The sequence below is a fragment of the Uranotaenia lowii genome, chromosome 3 (genome assembly GCF_029784155.1).
Source record: "Uranotaenia lowii strain MFRU-FL chromosome 3, ASM2978415v1, whole genome shotgun sequence".
In the NCBI taxonomy this organism is placed as follows: Eukaryota; Metazoa; Arthropoda; class Insecta; order Diptera; family Culicidae; genus Uranotaenia; species Uranotaenia lowii.
In genome coordinates this window covers 106695878-106714307 of record NC_073693.1, presented here as the reverse complement: position 1 = coordinate 106714307, position 18430 = coordinate 106695878, and the positions used below count along the sequence as shown (strand labels likewise).

At 34.1% G+C, this 18430-nt stretch overlaps 1 protein-coding gene across 2 annotated transcripts in view; it reads right to left on the bottom strand.

Moving 5' to 3' along the window:
• Window positions 1-18430, bottom strand: part of LOC129750556 (nuclear hormone receptor FTZ-F1-like) — a 448891-nt gene that overhangs the window by 214889 nt on the left and 215572 nt on the right. For both annotated transcript variants that reach the window (XM_055745525.1, XM_055745526.1), the window contains 2 exons: window positions 5007-5066; window positions 4626-4838 (listed from right to left, as the gene is read on the bottom strand). In XM_055745525.1, coding sequence (XP_055601500.1) covers window positions 4626-4838; window positions 5007-5066 — 273 coding nt within the window. The remainder of the gene's footprint in view (window positions 1-4625; window positions 4839-5006; window positions 5067-18430) is intronic.

Sequence of the window (18430 nt, the reverse complement as noted above, 5' to 3'; positions counted from 1 at the left end):
TCCGGGAAAATTTGGCTAAAAACTTTTAACCAGATTTTAAATCGTTTTTTACGCGTCCGAAAACCCTTTCATATTTTTTTTTTTTTTTTTTTTTTGAAAGCTTGCTCAAAAAATATAGTTTTACAGCACAGTTTTCAGCACAATTTATTTTTTTGTTGGATTTGCCGGCAAAATACGGGCATTTTTCGACGAAATCTGGGCGTCCGGGCAGGGCCAGACAATTCCCAGATTTTGTATTCAATGTCCAGGCAAACCCGGATAAAACCGAGCGATTGGCAACCTTCGTTATGGCCCATTAAAGTTGAAAAATAATTGTTAGAATTGCAACTACGATTTTGCAAATTTCTTACAAACATTGTCCATTAGGTGCAGAAGATGTTTGTAATTTATTGAAAAATTCGCTAGAATTTCCAAATCTGAAGAAATAACAGCGATTTAAAAAATTCACATTTTGTGCAGTAAAAAAAATGAATTTTAACTATCGAAATTTTTCTTCATACTTGCTGCGATGTCTCACACAAAAATCAAAATATCGTAAAAAAATATAATGGTTAAATTTTTTTTATCTCCAGAATATTTTTTGTGGATAAATATCTTAAAAATATCCACGTGTTTCCGAGATATTTTTATTTCCATTAGTGTTGTTTTAAGACAACACTTGTCAATAAAGGCACTATTTTCAATTGAATTATTTTTAAATTCCATTTTATTTCACTCAAATTATAAAAAATTATAGCAATATTAGTATGCAGATTTGAAGTGAAACACCCTTTAGTATACAATAGGGACAAAAGAAAATCGTTAAAATGATTCAATCATATCGGTAAAAGATCATAATATCATCAGAAATCAATAGCTAAACTAGATTTCGAGCTCAGAATTATGAACGTTTTGTTCTGACCTCTGAATTTGAAGTTCGCTCAGCTTCAACTTCAATATTTTTAATCGAATGCTTGTTGATTTTTTAATGAAACAAAACACCTAATAAATATTTATGACTGATGATTTTTTTAATATAAACATTCATTGTTCAGCCTTTGAATTTTTAATTTTAATATTTTGTTTTCCTTTTTATTTATCCCAATATTTAAACATTTGGAGCAAGATTTGAGTTGAAGCTTGATCTAAACTGCTTTAATCTCAAACATTCATGATAACCTAATAAGTTTAAAATCATCTAATTGGGATGATTATTGATGTCTCTAAAATTTGAACAATTTGAGTCCTCTACTTCTTTAAAAATAACATGAATATTTTGATTTAAGGCACTTAGTTTATTCATAATTTTATTGCCTTATTGCAAAGTTCAGCCTGACATTTTTTAAAGTTTAAGTGCCTCAAAACATTCAGTTCAAATCATCCATTTAAACAAATCAAAACTTATAATCAGTAATCTTTTTTTTTCAATTTTACATTCAAATCTCAGTTGTTATTCTATACTCCGATTTAAACTTAAAATCCAATTCTTTTTCTGATTTCTCAGTTGCAGTTTTTATTCAACTCTAGTTTAAGGTAAGGAGATTTGGTTTTAAGTTTTGATGTTTGTCTCTGTTTACTGAATTCAGAATACTAGTCATTATTCTTCAAGCTTTTTGGAACAAATTGAATGTTAGGTTTTTTTCAACTTTTAAATTAAATTTAAACTTGTTGAATCAACCTTAAGTTGGCCTTTGACCTAACATTGAAAATCAACTACTAGTTTATGAATTTTATTCCGAAAAAGAAGGAGTTCAGATTGCATTTACTGTGCATTATCTTTGATCAATTTAATAAATTTTGATTTCAGTTGTGTAGCATACAACTATCCTGCATTTTAAGTTTCAATCCTAAGATTTGGATAAAATTCTCAATCTTAGATAATGTTTTACTTCAATTGAGTTGTTGAATTTAATCATTCTACACATTAAATACAAATAATGAATTTTAATAATGAGTCCGGGAAAAAGTTAGATTACTTAATAAACTGTTGTCTAGCAAAAAAAGGCTTTTGGAACTCATAATTTTAGAATAGAAACTAAAACAAGAATAAAGTTGAATTAAAAACTAGCATTCGTTTCGTTGTTTTCAAGTATTCAAGTTTGCTAACTAAGAAATCTCAATATAATTCTGACTTAGATTAAATTGTGTATTTGAAGATGTTTTTTAATATTAAAAATCAGAAATTATTTTATTTTCATAGTATTCCATCTCACGACATAGCTTGACGAACATAATTTCTAAAAATAATAGTCAGAATATACGTTGACATATTTTAGAGTCTAAGTACATTCGATTATTTGTTTTAAATTTGTAAATTAAGTTTAAGGAGATATTTTCAAACTTTTTTTTTTGAAGACCCGTTTTTATTAGAGGACCATATATTAGGAATTTATTCCAATCACAGTCATTTGACGAGTTCATAAAAAATAAAAATTATTACTCTCATTATAATAAAATTGCCACTCATATGTTTCTTGTTAAAAATTACCGAAAAAAAACAAGCATTGAGCTTTTTGGAATAAAATTTAAGTTTGAGATTTCATTTTATTGAGAGAAAAAAAATATTTCAGTGAATACAAACTCTTAAAAAAAATATATTGCAATTTGTTGTTAGATTTTCATCCAAAAAAGAATTCATAAGCTCAATTTAATATGTAAAATGCTTGTTCATATTCGAACTCTTATTTCAAATTTCGAGTTTTCATTGTTGCAAAATGGGAAAACAAAATTTCCTTCTTAGTTTTACTTTCTTAAACCTCTTCAATTTATAACGCTCATGTTATTTCAATATGCATAACAAATAAAAAAATAAACTAGAGATTCAAAATTTTGTGACTTTAGTAAAAACACAATTGTTTAATTTCTTACATTTTGAAGCTGAATTTAACCAAATTTAAAAAAATAAAACTTAGAACCCCGCGAGAAATTACTACAGATTGTCTTTTTCCTACCTGCAATAAATTATTTAAAATGTAATCATCATGCATGTTTTTTTAGAATGATGGATGGATGAACGCTGGATTGTTGAATAAATAAAAATAAATTTTAATTTTGTAGATTTAATTTATCGGCCTAGCGGTGAAAAGTGATGTCCTTTTTAGTAGGGCCATCTAAAGAAAGGAAGTGTGTGTGAGGAACAAAAATTTGATATGTGATGATATGCTTCTAAATAAATTCTACCCGCTCATTTCCAACATCTTTCATTTCATCTAACCTTCTATCCACCTATAGAAAATTTTTCCTAATCTTTAGATGTCCCTACTAAAAAGAACATCACTTTTCACCGCTAGGCCGAGAAATTAAATCTACAAACATAAATTACGATAATTAATCCTTCATAAAAAATAAATTTTAATTTTTTTACCAAATTTTACAATTTTTAAATAGTTTAATTTTAAAAATAATAAGATTTCAATAAAAATGATAATTTTTAAAATCCCAAAAATAACATAATTAACTTTCCTTGAATGTTCTCGAAAAACTTGTTAACGATATTTGTGGAATTCCTGATGAATTCAAAGAGGATTAAAAAAACTTTTTTTTTTCTTATAAAAAAGGTATTTCGATAACTGGATGGAAGACGAAACAAGCTCAAAAATAAATAAAAAGTAATTTTCTTGATTGATTTGGAATCTTAAATTCTGTATTACCTACTGAATTTAATGCGAAATTATGTAAAATTAAGAAATTTTTAATTAAAAAATTTACATTTTATACAAAGAGAAGAAGATATTCTAAATCATATCTGCCTGAAATCAGACGTTTGTTGCTTTTGCTCTGCTGGCTTCTCCAAGCAAAAAAAAATTCAAAATGCTAGATCAAACTATAAAGTACTGTTCCACAATCCAAGTGAGATATATTGATGAAATATTTATAAAAAAAAATTTTTTTTATTGGCTGGATTTCTTCAAAATTCCAAGAATAATTCGATTTGCGAATGTGTGATGTCCGGGAATTTTGAGAACAATTGCCACGGTCCGAGTAAATTTAATGAATAAAGGTCATAAAATAATGTCGTTAGACGGAAAACAATGTAAATAAAACAAATCAATTAGAATTTTCATTAAAATTCATATATTTAAGAATGAATTTCAAAACTTGAAACTGGTTTCCAGCTGTAAGAAAACAAACCAGTCTCCAAAGATTCGCGCTGTTATCTACAAACGCTTGAAAATTTCATATTCAAATGACGATTTTTGAAGTGGTCTAGAGTCTAAAATTTCCTTCAATCGTCAATCTATTTCCGATCCATGTTTGAGGTTCTAGACTTCATTCTTGTGCATAATTTTGATTGTTCTAAATCTTGGGTTCTATTATAAGGAAACTCTCAGGAGAAAAGTATTTTTCAGGTTTTGGTTTTCAGATACACAACTTTGAATTGTAATCTTTTAGTGAATTTCTCAATAAACACTGCTCACAATAAAGTTTTGTAATTAAAATTTGACTTAAATTTTTACTAACAATTTTCTAGGATTTTCTTTAATAATATTTTTAAGCAAAAAAAAACCCTTAATACTCAAAAATCCATTTTCAATGTTGATGCGAACTCGCTTGGCGTTAACGTTTCGAAACTCTCTCTCATATCTTTTTCAAGGTAACAAATTCAGCAAATAAAATTTCAAAGTTTAAAACGAAGTGTGACTCACCTTCTAGCTTCATGCCGACCTCGAGGCACTTCTGGAACCGACAGTAGGGGCACCGCTTCCGCTGGGTCTTGTCGATGTGGCACTGCCGCTCCGCCACGCAGGTGTAGACCTTCTTGTTCTGGACCGTACGCTTGAAGAAGCCCTTGCACGACTCGCACGTCAGCAGTCCGTAGTGGTAGCCTGAAACTTTGTCACCGCACACCGGGCACAGTTCTTCAATGAAATATTTACAAAAATCAGTTTGATCGCAGGACTGCTGGATGGCGGACACAACCTGATTCAGGTTGTGCTGCATCATCTGGTGGTTGTTGTTGGAGGAGTTTGAGGTTGAGGTTGAGCTCGAGCTCGAGGGCTCTAGTAGTAAGGTGGAAGAGATAGTACCTGTCGGGGGGATCGCGAGATAATTGGACTGCGTTTGGGTGATGTTGTCGTGGTAGCCACCTGCGGAGAACATGTTGTAAGGGGAATCGAAGTTGTAGAGCGAGTAGCTATTGTTGGCTTGTTGTTGCTGTTGTTGCTGTTGCAGGGCGGCGTTAATAGCTGCAGTTCCGGATCCGGCGGAACTCTGGTTCTGGTTGGCGTGATGATGATTGTTGTTGTTGGTGCTGGAGTTGTTGTTATTGTTGTGCGACGGAATCGGCGATTGCGACGTCAGATTAAGGCTGGTGTTGTTGTTCTGAACGCTGTTGTTGTTGTTGTTCAGGTGTCCAACAACGGCGCCAAGTACCGAATTTGCGGATCCATTGGATCCGGCGCCTGTGGACATGCCGTATCCGTACTGAGGTGGAGGCATTCCGGTCAGGCCAGTCATGCCATTGCCACCGTTTTGGCTGGACAACTGCAGCAGCTGGCTGGCAGTGTTGCCAACTCCGCCGTGCGGTGGCGGACTGGCCGAATCATTGATCATCGAGTACTGCGACATGTTGAGCGACATAAAGACCGCCGAGTTCTGGTGATCCATGTCTAATAACATTTCTTCGCGCTTTTTGGGGGGAACTTCTTCGGGTGTGATTGGGTATAGTTGGGGTTGTTTAAGATTATGTTTTATCTATATCCCTACGTAGGGTAAGCCACTGTTGTTTGGTCTTGGACACGAGACAAGGAGTAAATCTCTCGACTCACACTTCTTCTACTTTACTTCTAATTAACTCTTACAAACTTAACTAGCGGACGGATTCTTGCGGTTGTTGTTTGTTGTCACTTAAACTATGTATGTATATTCTTGTGCTCTTGGGTATTACACACGCGAGAGACAGACGCTTAGATTTCTTACTGGAGTTGTTTGCTTCAGTTAAGAGATGCCACACCACAATAGATTTTTTCCTTAAGCGCTACACTTAAAATGACCATTAACCCTCTTAATTATAAGATTTTTTCCTTTTTACAAATTTACAGTAGAACTGCACCGGAGATACTACAAAAGTAGCAAGTCGTCGTAGCAGTTGGAGTACACAATCACAAAATTGTCGTAGCCTTAGGCTTCTTTCCTCCTTATTTAGATGCCAAAGGGTTAAAGTTGCACTTGTTTGATTTTTTTTTTCCAATTTAGCGTATATCCTTTCGCTGAGACACACTCATTCCGCTCGCTTTCTTAGATGGATACACTTTTTGGGGGAGCCGCCGTTTTGATCACATTCACACTCATACACTTTGTGCCACTTGAAATATTTTTCAATTTTTTTGAAACTTTTGTAATTGGTTTTGGTTTCTCTCTGTTTTGCGGATCTTCAGGCTACTCCTACACTATGGAAACAATTTTAAAGGTTTTTATCCCTTTCAAAAGAATCTTCTCAAAGTAGTTGGATCACACACTTCCCATAAGAGGACGACACACTAGTTATTAGAAAACGTGCACGTAGATATCCTTAGGGCTGTAGCAGTGGTCACGTGCCGTAGTGACGACCGTTGACGAAGCTGTTGTCGTTGAAGCGGGTTCGTCGAAGTTGATCAGCTGCCGAAAACTGCTCCATCGATGATGGGGCATGATTTGCGCGACTGAAGCTCTGTGTTTGTTTGTTTGTTTTTTCTTAAAATATGCACTCAAAACGATTTGCGGTACACACTTGTGGTTTCTGTTTGTACAATCCGATTTAGTAGGTCACGAATTGCACAATTTCACACTGTTACTCATGGCGGTAGCTCTTTTGATTTGAGAAGAGGAGAGGCGTTAATCCAGCTGCCTAATTTATTATTCGCACCGAATGCACGTGGGAGGGACTCTTCCGAATTCCAAAAGGATTCGCCCAAAAATGTGTTAGCACCAGAAAAGGGGGTCACTCTTGGTAACAAGCAAAGGTTCTTAGAGAACTTTGCCGGTTTTATAATTTTTGTTTTGTTTCAACTATCACATAATTCTGTAAACGAGTTTCATAAAATCGTTTAGGAGCACTTGGTAACTTGTTGTGGTAGGCTTTCGTATCACTAAGAACAAAATCCAAAGTTGTTGGTAACTGATAATTCCCCTTCAGTATTCAAAGGGTTTTGGACCGCTTGAAGTCACTTAATCCTTTTACCGTGAGGCTGCGTTTTTCCCGAAGAATTCCGAATGCTCCCGATTTTCTGTTTAAGAACACTAACGTTCCAGGTTCACTTCCCTAGGGAGCCCACCCGGTATCTTCACGCGTCACGATTTACACGAATCGGTTACACGGGTTACAGAGCGCACGTTCCTCCTCGATCAGATCAGATCAGAAGGCAGGCAGGCAGCGACGACACAATTACGACTTACGGCAAACATGGGCTACGGTATACTAAACTCCAACTACTTGAAAAATAATAATATAAAATCCGCTTTTTCGAGAATCCGTCCGAAAACATCGGCGACTGTTTTTCGTGTGGCCACGCTCCGGTTTCCTTGCCTGCGCCTCGGTCCGGTCGGTCGGTCGGTCGGGCCTTTGCGCTTTTTGGGTTCTTTCTGCAGCGCGCGGCATTCGGTCTCGGTCTTTCGGGTAGTCACTCTCTCTCGGGTCACTCCCTCTCCTCGAAATTCTCTCACCGAAGGGTCTCTCGTCTCGTCGCGTGGCCCGATGAGTGCCGTCTTCTTCGGTTCGGATCGGTCGGGTGTCGAGTCACTCACGCTGCACTTCTGTGACACAGTTAGCAATGCCGACGATGACGAGGGGGGCCGGAACCAGCAGCAAGCGAAACCAAGAACAGTGCCAATGTAGAAAAAAAAGTATGACACACTCTCGCTCTCAATGGCCCACTTTTTTTCGGGGCGCGCGCACTCACACTTCTATCCACCACAGAAATAAGTAAGGAGGGGGCTACCCCAAATGGAAATACACTCGGGGGCCGAGCAGCCATAAAGAGATGAGAAATGTGGAGTACATGGTCTGGGTCCCCCCTCGGCCGGCACCGTGCGTCTCCATCGATTCGGACCGGAGAAGATTTCACACAAGACGACGGACGTTCAAAGGGGGGAAACATTCTCAGAAGGTGGTGGGTGGATGGGAAATTGCCGGACGAACGAGTATGTATGTCGATTTGTTATTTCATTTTTTTTACAATTTTTCATTTTTGCTTATTGCTGATCTGATGGCCTGGCTTCGAGTGCTGATCGCATTGTGATTCTCAAGACGAAAAAAAAATAGAACTCACTTACGACGACGACGCACTCAGCTAGTTAGTTAGCTAGCTAGCTAGAAGCCGAGCTTAGTGCATAGGACGCTTAGAGCAGGCTTAGTTAGCGAGAAGGTCAGCGTGGTGTTATCCTTGGCAATCGCGGTTCGATCGGTCGGTGTTTTCTTACTTACATACTAGGCTAGCTAGCTCTAGCTAGTTGTACTTATTTGCTAAATTTATTTCTATACTAACCTAGATTCGAACTTGGCTCATTCTTGTTTTCTCTCTATCTATGTTTGAATGCATATGGTTGAATTTTGAGCCTAATCTTCATCATTGGGCTATACTTTGGAAACTTTTTGATAATTAATCTAGTAATGTGCCTAATAAAGATCAATTGCACCTATTATATGTTCAGTGAGAACTACCCTTTTTATCGGAATGTCATCAAGGAAGACCATTAATTACCAGCTATTTGGTCACGGATTGAGCCATCTTTTTTCGGGGATATATGTAAAATGAAAAATATTAAGTACTACTAGAGCTGGTCTATTACCTATTTGGCTCTAGATTTCCTTGGCAAAATATTTTTAAAAGAATTATTCAAAGAAACATATATCAATTTATTAATTCACAATATATTAATATAATCATTAGATTAATTGATAGCATTATAAAAAACCACGTTAAGTGTAAGAAACTACAAAGATGTTCAGAAATTTTAACATCTCAAAGTGTTTAGTTACAACTTTTTAAAGGACCGCGAGAAAATCTAAGCCGCAAAACATCAAAATTCATAATTTTATATCTCAGAAGCCACTGGGCCAAATCCATCAAATTCGGTATTCTTAAGCTACGAAAAGTGTTGTATTTATTTTTTTAGAAAAAAAAATTTTATACTAAATTTGAAAAATTGAGTTATGCCTCTTAGTGTAACACTCTTGCGGCAAGCGAAAAAACGAGATATCTCGTATTTGGTCCGCAATGTGTTAAGTAAGGTTATTCCAGGCATTTTAAAAGAAAATAGAATATTTCTATAATAATTTAAAAAAAAACTGAGTTGAAACAATATAGTGATTTATAGGATGGAAGGAGTAATTTAAACACAAAACATTTCAAAATCACTTTCATGAACTTTCATGAGATTTTCAGACGAGAGTTAAAATCGAAAATTAAACCATACTCAGAAATGAGATAGTTATAAAAGTCAGAATTTGGTTTCGGAAGTTTCGTTTCTAAAAATTTTCTGAAAGTCGTATTTTTTCACAGCTTCTGAAACTAATAACAATTCAATAATATTTAAAAGTATTATCAAAAAATCAAATTATTTGACTTGAGGAAATATACAGATGCTGTTCGAGGGAACCTCCACTAATCACTTGCTCAAAGTGGGAAGGACTATTCCCAACATAATATCAGGTCCATAAACTTCAGCAGGGGAAATTTAAAAGCTATCGGTAAAGTGATACAGATAGTTTTCGTAACGTTACTTGACCGATTAAATTCAGAGGGTATTTTTTTCAAAAATTGGGCAAAATTTAGGGTCAAATATTTTTAAAACATCCGGACAAAATCTAGGAATTATCATAAAAAAGTAAAAAACGGAAGCACTAAAAGAAAAACACAGATAAGTCTTTTATTCGGGCAAATCAGCAGCGGTTAAATTTGATGCCAGACTGTCAATAAATTTTTAATGTCTATTTTTATGAAACTAGCTCATAAAATTCGTTGTTTGGAAAATTTGAGTTTTAATGAAATTAGATAACAGCGACATTTTATTAAGTTCAACAAAGGTTAAGTCCATTTTTTATTTCCATTCATCAATTACAGCTCCTGCCAAAAAGTGTTTTAAGCTTTAAAACAAATTTCATTGTTAATGATAAAAAATGAAGATAGATGATGAAAAGTTCATATGTCTGTTAAAAAGTAACATTAAATTACAATGTACCAACTTTTGATCATTAACTCATGCATTTCAAGACTATATTTTTGGGTGAGTTTCCAAGCAACCAAAAGTCCCATAAAACAGGTCCAAAAAAGCTTACTCAGCCCCATCACTGATCTGAAGTAAATTTTCTGCAGTCCAAAATTTAAGTTCTAATCAATACTTTCAAGTTCCAAAACAAGTCTAAATGACATTCTATTCGGCTTCCAGTGCCCTTTTAAATCAGCTTCGAAAAAATCGTAAAATGATCAACCTACATTTCCTACGCAAACAGATCGCATCAGATTGGTCATTCATGTAAAAATATTACTTATTGAAAAAAAACCTTGCCCAGCTTCGGGATTGAACCCTGACCTTCGTGGTGACAATCGTAAACACCACCACAAAGCCACGCCTACATAATATTCAAACTTAAACTAAACATCGAAGTGATGATGATATGATTTTGTAGTATTCCATCAAGCGCAGCCATCCAACCAGCCAGCCAGGAAGAAAGCACCTCAACGCACTTTTTGTGACTTTGTAAATCTCTTTTGAGACTTTTTTATGACCTAAGTCCCTTACAACGAACATATAAATCACTTTGGCAACTTTCAAGTTCATTTATGAGTTCATATAGTTCACTCATAGGAATTGGGCAAAATAAGTCACCTACAACGTACATGTTCTTGAATCACTTTTGCAACTTTCAAGTTCGGTAATGAGAACATATAGTTCACTCAAGGGAATTGGGCTTTTGTTTCTCTTTGTTTGCCAATATGTAACTTTCAGAGCCTTCATTTAAATAAATATGCTTGGGTTATGTAGACTATCTTTAGCTGAATGATGATTTTACAGAGTCAAAAACTTGCATGAACTGCACTTGAATAAGACAGCCAAAAGGCAACCTTAAAAAGGTCTTTAAGTTTATTTTGGAAATTTGTATGGAAAAAGATCGAGTATCGAAAAGGTTTCAGAGAATTTTTTGTTTAGTTTTCCCCATATAGTTCGTACAGGCGTACGTCTTATATCTGAATAGAATGCTACAGGACATTCTAAAAACTACTTCATATAAAAAATAGCAGGGATCTGTAAGCTGTTAACTTATCTTGTAACCAAAAATGGTTTTAATTTTTTTTTTCCTTATAAAATCTTTTAACCTACGCTGTACGGCTTAGGTAATTTGTAAAAAAAATACTCTCCGAATTTCCGTTATTTTTTGTATATTGATCAACATTTCAAATAAACTTATGATACTCATCTTAAATTTCTTTAAACGCCAATCATATAGGGGGGGGAGGATTAGCCTCAATTTTTTTTCTGTGATATTTTTCTCAAAATATTCATAAATAGAAAAAATCGTTTGTACTATTTGGTTACTCATTTTTAAATATCTTTTTATCAGTAGTTCTTCATATTAAATTGTAACTTTTGAATATAGGTACGTCCTGAAATCTATAAAATGTTAAGCAAATTTTTTAATGAACCCTTGAGTAACAAAATTGGAAATTCCTTTCATCGATGTATGAAATCTTCGCTTCTACTCCAACGTCTGATGGATTTAGTTAAAGGTAGATTGAAGAAAGCCTCCAATTAAAATTTAAAAAAAACAGTACACAAAGAAAATATTTTTTTTTTGCTTTTTTTCCTTTTGATAGGAGTTTAACCCGTTAAGGTTATTTTTTCTCGACAAAGAAAACATGTAATTCCCTGCAACTACGTGAATATTGTATAATTCTTTTTAAGCAAATATTGGTATTTCTTAAACAATCAATTCTTTTATTTAAATTATTTTATTTTATACTGAGAACCAGGCTTTTAGTTTTATTCTGTAAATCTGGCAAAATCATCTCAAATTCAGCTGGCTGAGATTTTCAGCTGAAACATTTAAATTTAAGTTACAATCCAAATCTTAAGACTGCGATCTTTTGAGATTCGAGTTCGTCAACAGAACAGACATCTTGATATTTTTATCTTGATTTTAATACTCATTTATGATCTGATTCTGAGCCTGTTTTTAAATATTAATTCTGATCTAAATTCTGAACCTGCATTAAAAATTTGAATGTTGAATCTGTTTACGAATTTTGATACAATTTTTGAATCTAAATTCTTGATCAGAATTATAAATTCAAACCCCGTTCTTTTTGGTAACATGCGATTTTGGCACATGTGCCAACATCGAATGATTTTTTTGGAACGACACTACCTCATAGTTTTCGCTTTAACAGGAAGTCCGATATAATTTAGATATACACTATAAAGTAAAGACGTTTTAACGTTCTTAAAAGTTGATAAATTACACAAAAAAAACAAATGACCAAAAATGGCACCAAATAACCAAAACAAATAAAAAGAATGACAAAAATAGCAAAAATGATAATAAAATTAACGTTATAAAAAAATACAATAAAAGTGCTAAATGCATGTAAAACATAATAAGAAAAACAAAAAACGATCAAAGTTTGACCAAAAATTTTGGTACAGTTAAAAGTAATATTTTTTTGTAGAAATAAGTAAAAAAAGTTGAAAAAACCCGTCGATTTTGGCAACACGTCCGAACATTTCTGTGTGACCCACGATGTGAAATCATTTAGATTTTGAAGTTTTGGGTTTCAATCTGTATTGAATTCAATTATAAATTTCGAATGATGTATCTGCGTTTTCCGAGTCCTGAGTTTTGAATTCTGAATCGCCATTGGCAATGTACATGTTGGAATTCTGCATAAGATTTAAGCTCAATTTCTTTTAACCTGGTTATGAAACAAAAACTCAGGATGGTTTCTACGTTTCAAAAATCAAGAATCAGAATTTGTAAGAAAGTCAAAATAAAAATTTTAATATGTATTCGGAAAAGATTTTTATTTCTTATTTCTAATGATGATTCGATTTGAAAATGAATGAATAATTATAGAACTTTATTTATAAAAATTTTGTCAGTAAATTTTCCTTCGAAAAGAAGAAAGATAACAGAAGAAATTTTCCTCTAAAATTAAGGAATGCTCTTCAAATTTGGTTCCGTTCAACTAAACGTAATTTCTCATATTTTCTTAGGCGATCGTTAGATGATACGGTTTACGACAAACAAGTTGTTATGTGTAAAAAGATGTACGTTAGACTGCCCCAAATTTGTATGGGAAATTCAAAACCTGTGAAATGTTATGCGCTGCAGGCTAAAATTGATCCTTGGCCTAGTACAAGATCTCATGCCAAATTTGGGCCAGATCGGACCACGGGAAGGGGTCGCTCAACGAGCCTGAAGTTTGTATGGGATTTCGAGACATTTTGTTCGAGAGAAACATGAGAAACCAGTTTTTCATCAATAACTTTGATTCCCGCCGGTCGATTTCTTTCAAAAACGGTTTTTCTTAAAGTCTAAATTATGAAAAATATTTCATCCGAAGACTGCATTTCAATCAGAGCTAAGATAAGAAAGTTATTAGGCTTCAAAAATGGGCTAAATTTTTTAAGGATGGTATTCATCACTGTTAATGAGTCGAGGCAGTCGAACATATTGACGCCTCATTAACAGTGCTGAATACCACCGTTAAAAAAGTTAGCCCATTTTTGAAGCTTAATAACTTTTTTATCTTAACTCTTATCGAAATGCAGTCTTCGGATGAATTATTTTTCATAATTTAGGCTTTAAGAAAACCCGTTTTTGAAAGAAATCGGCCGACGGAAACCAAAGTTATTGACGAAAAACTGGTTTTTCATGTTCCTCTCGAACAAAATGTCTCAAAATCCTATACAAACTTCAGGCTCGTTGAGCGACCCCTTCCCGTGGTCCGATCTGGCCCAAATTTTGCATGAGATCGTGTACTAGGCCTAGGATCAATTTTAGCCTGCAGCGTATAACTTTTTCAAAAGTCAGGTCATTTGGGGCAGTCTAATGTACGTGTGTATCTCTAGTACTTTAAAAGAAGTTTTCTATGATCCAAAAACCATGTTTTAAAATTCCGCGAAATCCTTGTTAAGTAGAATGTATTTTTTCAAAATTATATAAAATTTCATAAAGAGTTAATCTAAATGTTTTTTGTTAAATTTGTTTGTTGTCCATTATTATCATGGCCGGATTTAGGGGGGGGGGGGGGGGTGCAATAGGAGCAATTGCTTCGAGCCCCCAGGTTAAGGGGGGCAATTGCCTCGAGGGAAAAAAAAAGTTTTAATATTACTTTAATCATACAACTACAAATCTATGAAATAAGTCAAAAAAAAAAGTAGTGAAGGAGTTTTCCCGCAATTTGCGAGCTGAGAATATCAAAATCTTACTATTGAATTAATAAAAAATTTCAACCCAAAATCTTAACAAAACCAAATTCGGAAAAAATCGAAAAAAAATCAAGAAAAATATGAGGCAAAAGAAATTATTTTTTTTATCTAAACATATCAGTAAGGATATTCTATTCAGAACAGGTAAAAGAAAAAAACGTCTTGCACAATAACAATGTTTGATATTACATTTATATTTCCAAGTAATGGTTACAGCACTAAAATAGCAGCTAATTTTGCCAAAACTGACTCACAGTGCTGAGAAAGAACAGAGAAGCTTTATGATAAACATTTGAGAAATTTTCCCGGGCAGTATCCGGGTTAATACCGCGTATTATTAAATCTTTTCACATTGCAATCATTAATATTTAAATTTTTGTTGGTTTATAAATTCTAAACCCTTTTCCCTTTCTACTTTTGAAAAGAAAATCTTAGAAAAAAAACTGTAGTTGCTGAAATTGGAACAATCAACAGCAGGTGCTGAGTTTCTTCATTGAATTTCCACCCCAATTCCTGTCTTGGACTTGAAATTCGTATTGAAATATTTTCAACTGATTTAACCAAAATTTTATCATCTACTGGAGTAAATATCCAGGATTCAGCATATCATTTTCCAAATCATCATTCTCAAATTATTATCAAAACGATCTCATAGTTGAGTTGCTAATATCATTGAGTGATTTTTTTAACATGAATATTTCTATGTTTTTAATCTTATCTTTTTCCAGATTCAATTAATTGAGATTTTCAAGTCTCGTGTACAAAATAAACTCATTTGGATTCCTCGTCTGACTTTTTTCAATGATAACTGATTCTGTGTTTTAAATCTATTCTAATTTTTTTTTTTATTACCGATCATTTTTGCTCTTATACCCCATTGGCTTTGAGGCATCGAATGAAACTTTTGTCACATTTAGAATAACAATTTTTTTTTATCTGATAAGAATCATATTCATAAACATTAGAGTGCCCCAAATGACCCGACTTTTGAAAAAGTTATGCGCTGCAGGCTAAAATTGATCCTAGACCTAGTACAAGATCTCATGCCAAATTTGGGCCAGATCGGATCACGGGAAGGGGTCGCTCAACGAGCCTGAAGTTTGTATGGGATTTTGAGACATTTTGTTCGGGAGAAACATGAAAAACCAGTTTTTCATCAATAACTTTGGTTCCCGTCGGCCGATTTCTTTCAAAAATGGGTTTTCTTAAAGCCTAAATTATGAAAAACATTTCATCCGAAGACTGCATATCGATAAGAGTTAAGACAAAAAAGTTATTGGACTTCCAAAATGGGCTAACCTTTTTTACGGTGGTATTCATCACTGCTAATGAGGCGTCAATAAGTTCGACCGCCCCGACTCATTTACAGTGATGAATACCATCCTTAAAAAAGTTAGCTCATTTTGGAAGCCTAATAACTTTTTTGTCTTAACTCTTATCGATATGCAGTCTTCGGATGAAATGTTTTTCATAATTTAGGCTTTAAGAAAACCCATTTTTGAAAGAAATCGGCCGACGGGAACCAAAGTTATTGATGAAAAACTGGTTTTTCATGTTTCTCCCGAACAAAATGTCTCAAAATCCCATACAAACTTCAGGCTCGTTGAGCGACCCCTTCCCGTGATCCGATCTGGCCCAAATTTGGCATGAGATCTTGTACTAGGTCTAGGATCAATTTTAGCCTGCAGCGCATAACATTTCACAGGTTTTGAATTTCCCATACAAATTTGGGGCAGTCTAATAAACATCTATTGAAAAGTTTTTTTTTGTGTCTCAAAGATATAAAATTGAAATTCACATTTGGTGTAATTTCTGCTATTAAGCGGAACGTAAATTTAAATCTCTTCTTTCTGAATTTAATTCATATTTTGTTTCTCAAAACTTGTTTTGGAACTTTGATTTAGATTTGAGACCCTAAATTTTGGTTTTGAATATATACTGATTTAAAGTTTTGAATCCTTAAACTCTTATATCTGTATCTCTATGGAATTTGAATGTAATTAATTAGTCAATTATTTTGAGTTTTGTATTATATGTTCCCAATTGCCATTAGGTAAATATTTCTCGATGAAGCACAAACCAGACGATCAATGATGAAATAAATAACAGATAAAATATCTACCCGGCCATTTTTCTAAATCAGAGAATTTTAATTGGTGATAAAAGTATTTAAAAATGAGGATTAAAATTTGCGCTTTGTAGCTCAAATAAGAGCTCTCATTTTGAGAAATTACTGATCTCTTTCCTCCCGCAATATTTGCACGTGATTAATCAACAATTTTTGTTTGAAGTTACTAGAAACTATATTTTACGGAGACAACATGGCAATTTGAAGACAGTATACTGAACGCATCTCCAGTTTTTTAACACGTTTAAAAGGTTTTGTATTCTCTGAGATAGCATTTGAAAAAAAAACCGCATCCTCCGAGAAAAATTGTCCCGGACCCCCCAATTGCTTTCTTCGGACCTGATTATTATTGTTTACATAGTTTCTCTATCTGGGTAATCAAAAGTCACATTTGAACTAAACCAATAGCATTCAATTAGTTATTTCAATGTTTTAAATTTAAAATAGACTGGTTCACCAGTTTCATGACTTTGCTCGATTTATGTTCCTCTTAACTGCCTTAAGTCTTAACTGAAACGTTAAAAAATTCTATTGGTATTAATTATGGAACATAAAATTAAAATACAATTGCAGTTTATCCATTGTTTCCTTTTTTATTTCGTGTGCCCGATTTGTCATATATTTTTTTTAAATTCGAGCAGTTTTAATTGAATCGAAAAAAATAAAAAAATAAGTCTGAATTTCGTACCAGATGAAGATTCAGATAAGAAGAATCAATTGGTAAACTGAACTCAAAATCGATGAATTTTGCGCTCTTGCCGGAGGCATCAATTAAAAATGTAATGCCTAGATTTAGATTTTTTTTTTCAAATTGTTGGACTTCAATGGAGAAGAAAAGGGATGATTCAGAAATTCAATGTGCCTCGAAATCCAAACTTTGTTGTTGGAATCATTCCTGGATCTATCTGAAGGCACCATGAAAAATTTAAGCTCATGTCCTGAATTCTAGAGGGCTTGTGTGAAATTATGGCACCATTTTTCATTATTCTAAAGCTAGATTTAAGATTAAACTAGTTTAAATTTAAAAAACTTAATACATGTTAAAGAAATGTTGATAAAAAATTGAAGTCCCCAAGTATAGCTTGAAAAAAACGAGCTATGAATAAACTAACTGATATCTTTTTTAAATCATGAGCCTCAAATGTTAAATCGATCCTCGTTATGCCATAAATATTTTTTTTTTAAAAATTATGTCTCGTGGAAAAATAAAGAAACACCTTTATGAAAATATCGATCAATCAAATCCATGTCACTTTAAATCTGTTCGATTCTGATCACCGAAATAATTGAACTACAAAAAAGTGACCCCAAAACGGTCCCACCATCACACAATATTTCGGTTTCTGTCGAGTGTCCAGTTAACCTAAAAACCCGAAAAACGGAAAATTCTCGACTCACTCAACAAAATGTTGAGGCAGGGACGGGTCTCGTACTAAATTTTATTATACCATCGTCGTCGTCGTCGTCGACGTTGTACGTAGGTCTCTTTTTTTTCAACTCATTGTTGGTATTGGTTGGGCTGGCAAGAATTAGCCCCAAACCGCGGCCTGTCTCACTCGGTGAGAATCCGCTGCATAAGGCAGGATGTTGGGGGGATGGTTGAAAGGTGGTGGGGAGCAGTGCGATACACAAATTTCGGAAGAGACAAACATGCGACGAGCCCCACTCGCGCGCTTATTTTTTTTCTATTTGGGTTTCTCATCAATTCGCATCTCGCTCTTCGCAGCATTTCTGCCTACCAACACACGAGAGTGAGTCAGAAAAAAAAAACGGATGGATTCCGATATGCAACTCACATCGCACCGGCACAGTGTGATGTGGTGGGTGAGAACGAATTCACTTTCGGTTTCGTTTCGGAGCAGCTCCACCACCCACTTTTTTGTTGGTTTCGCTCTCGCACGATTTCCACGCGACGAG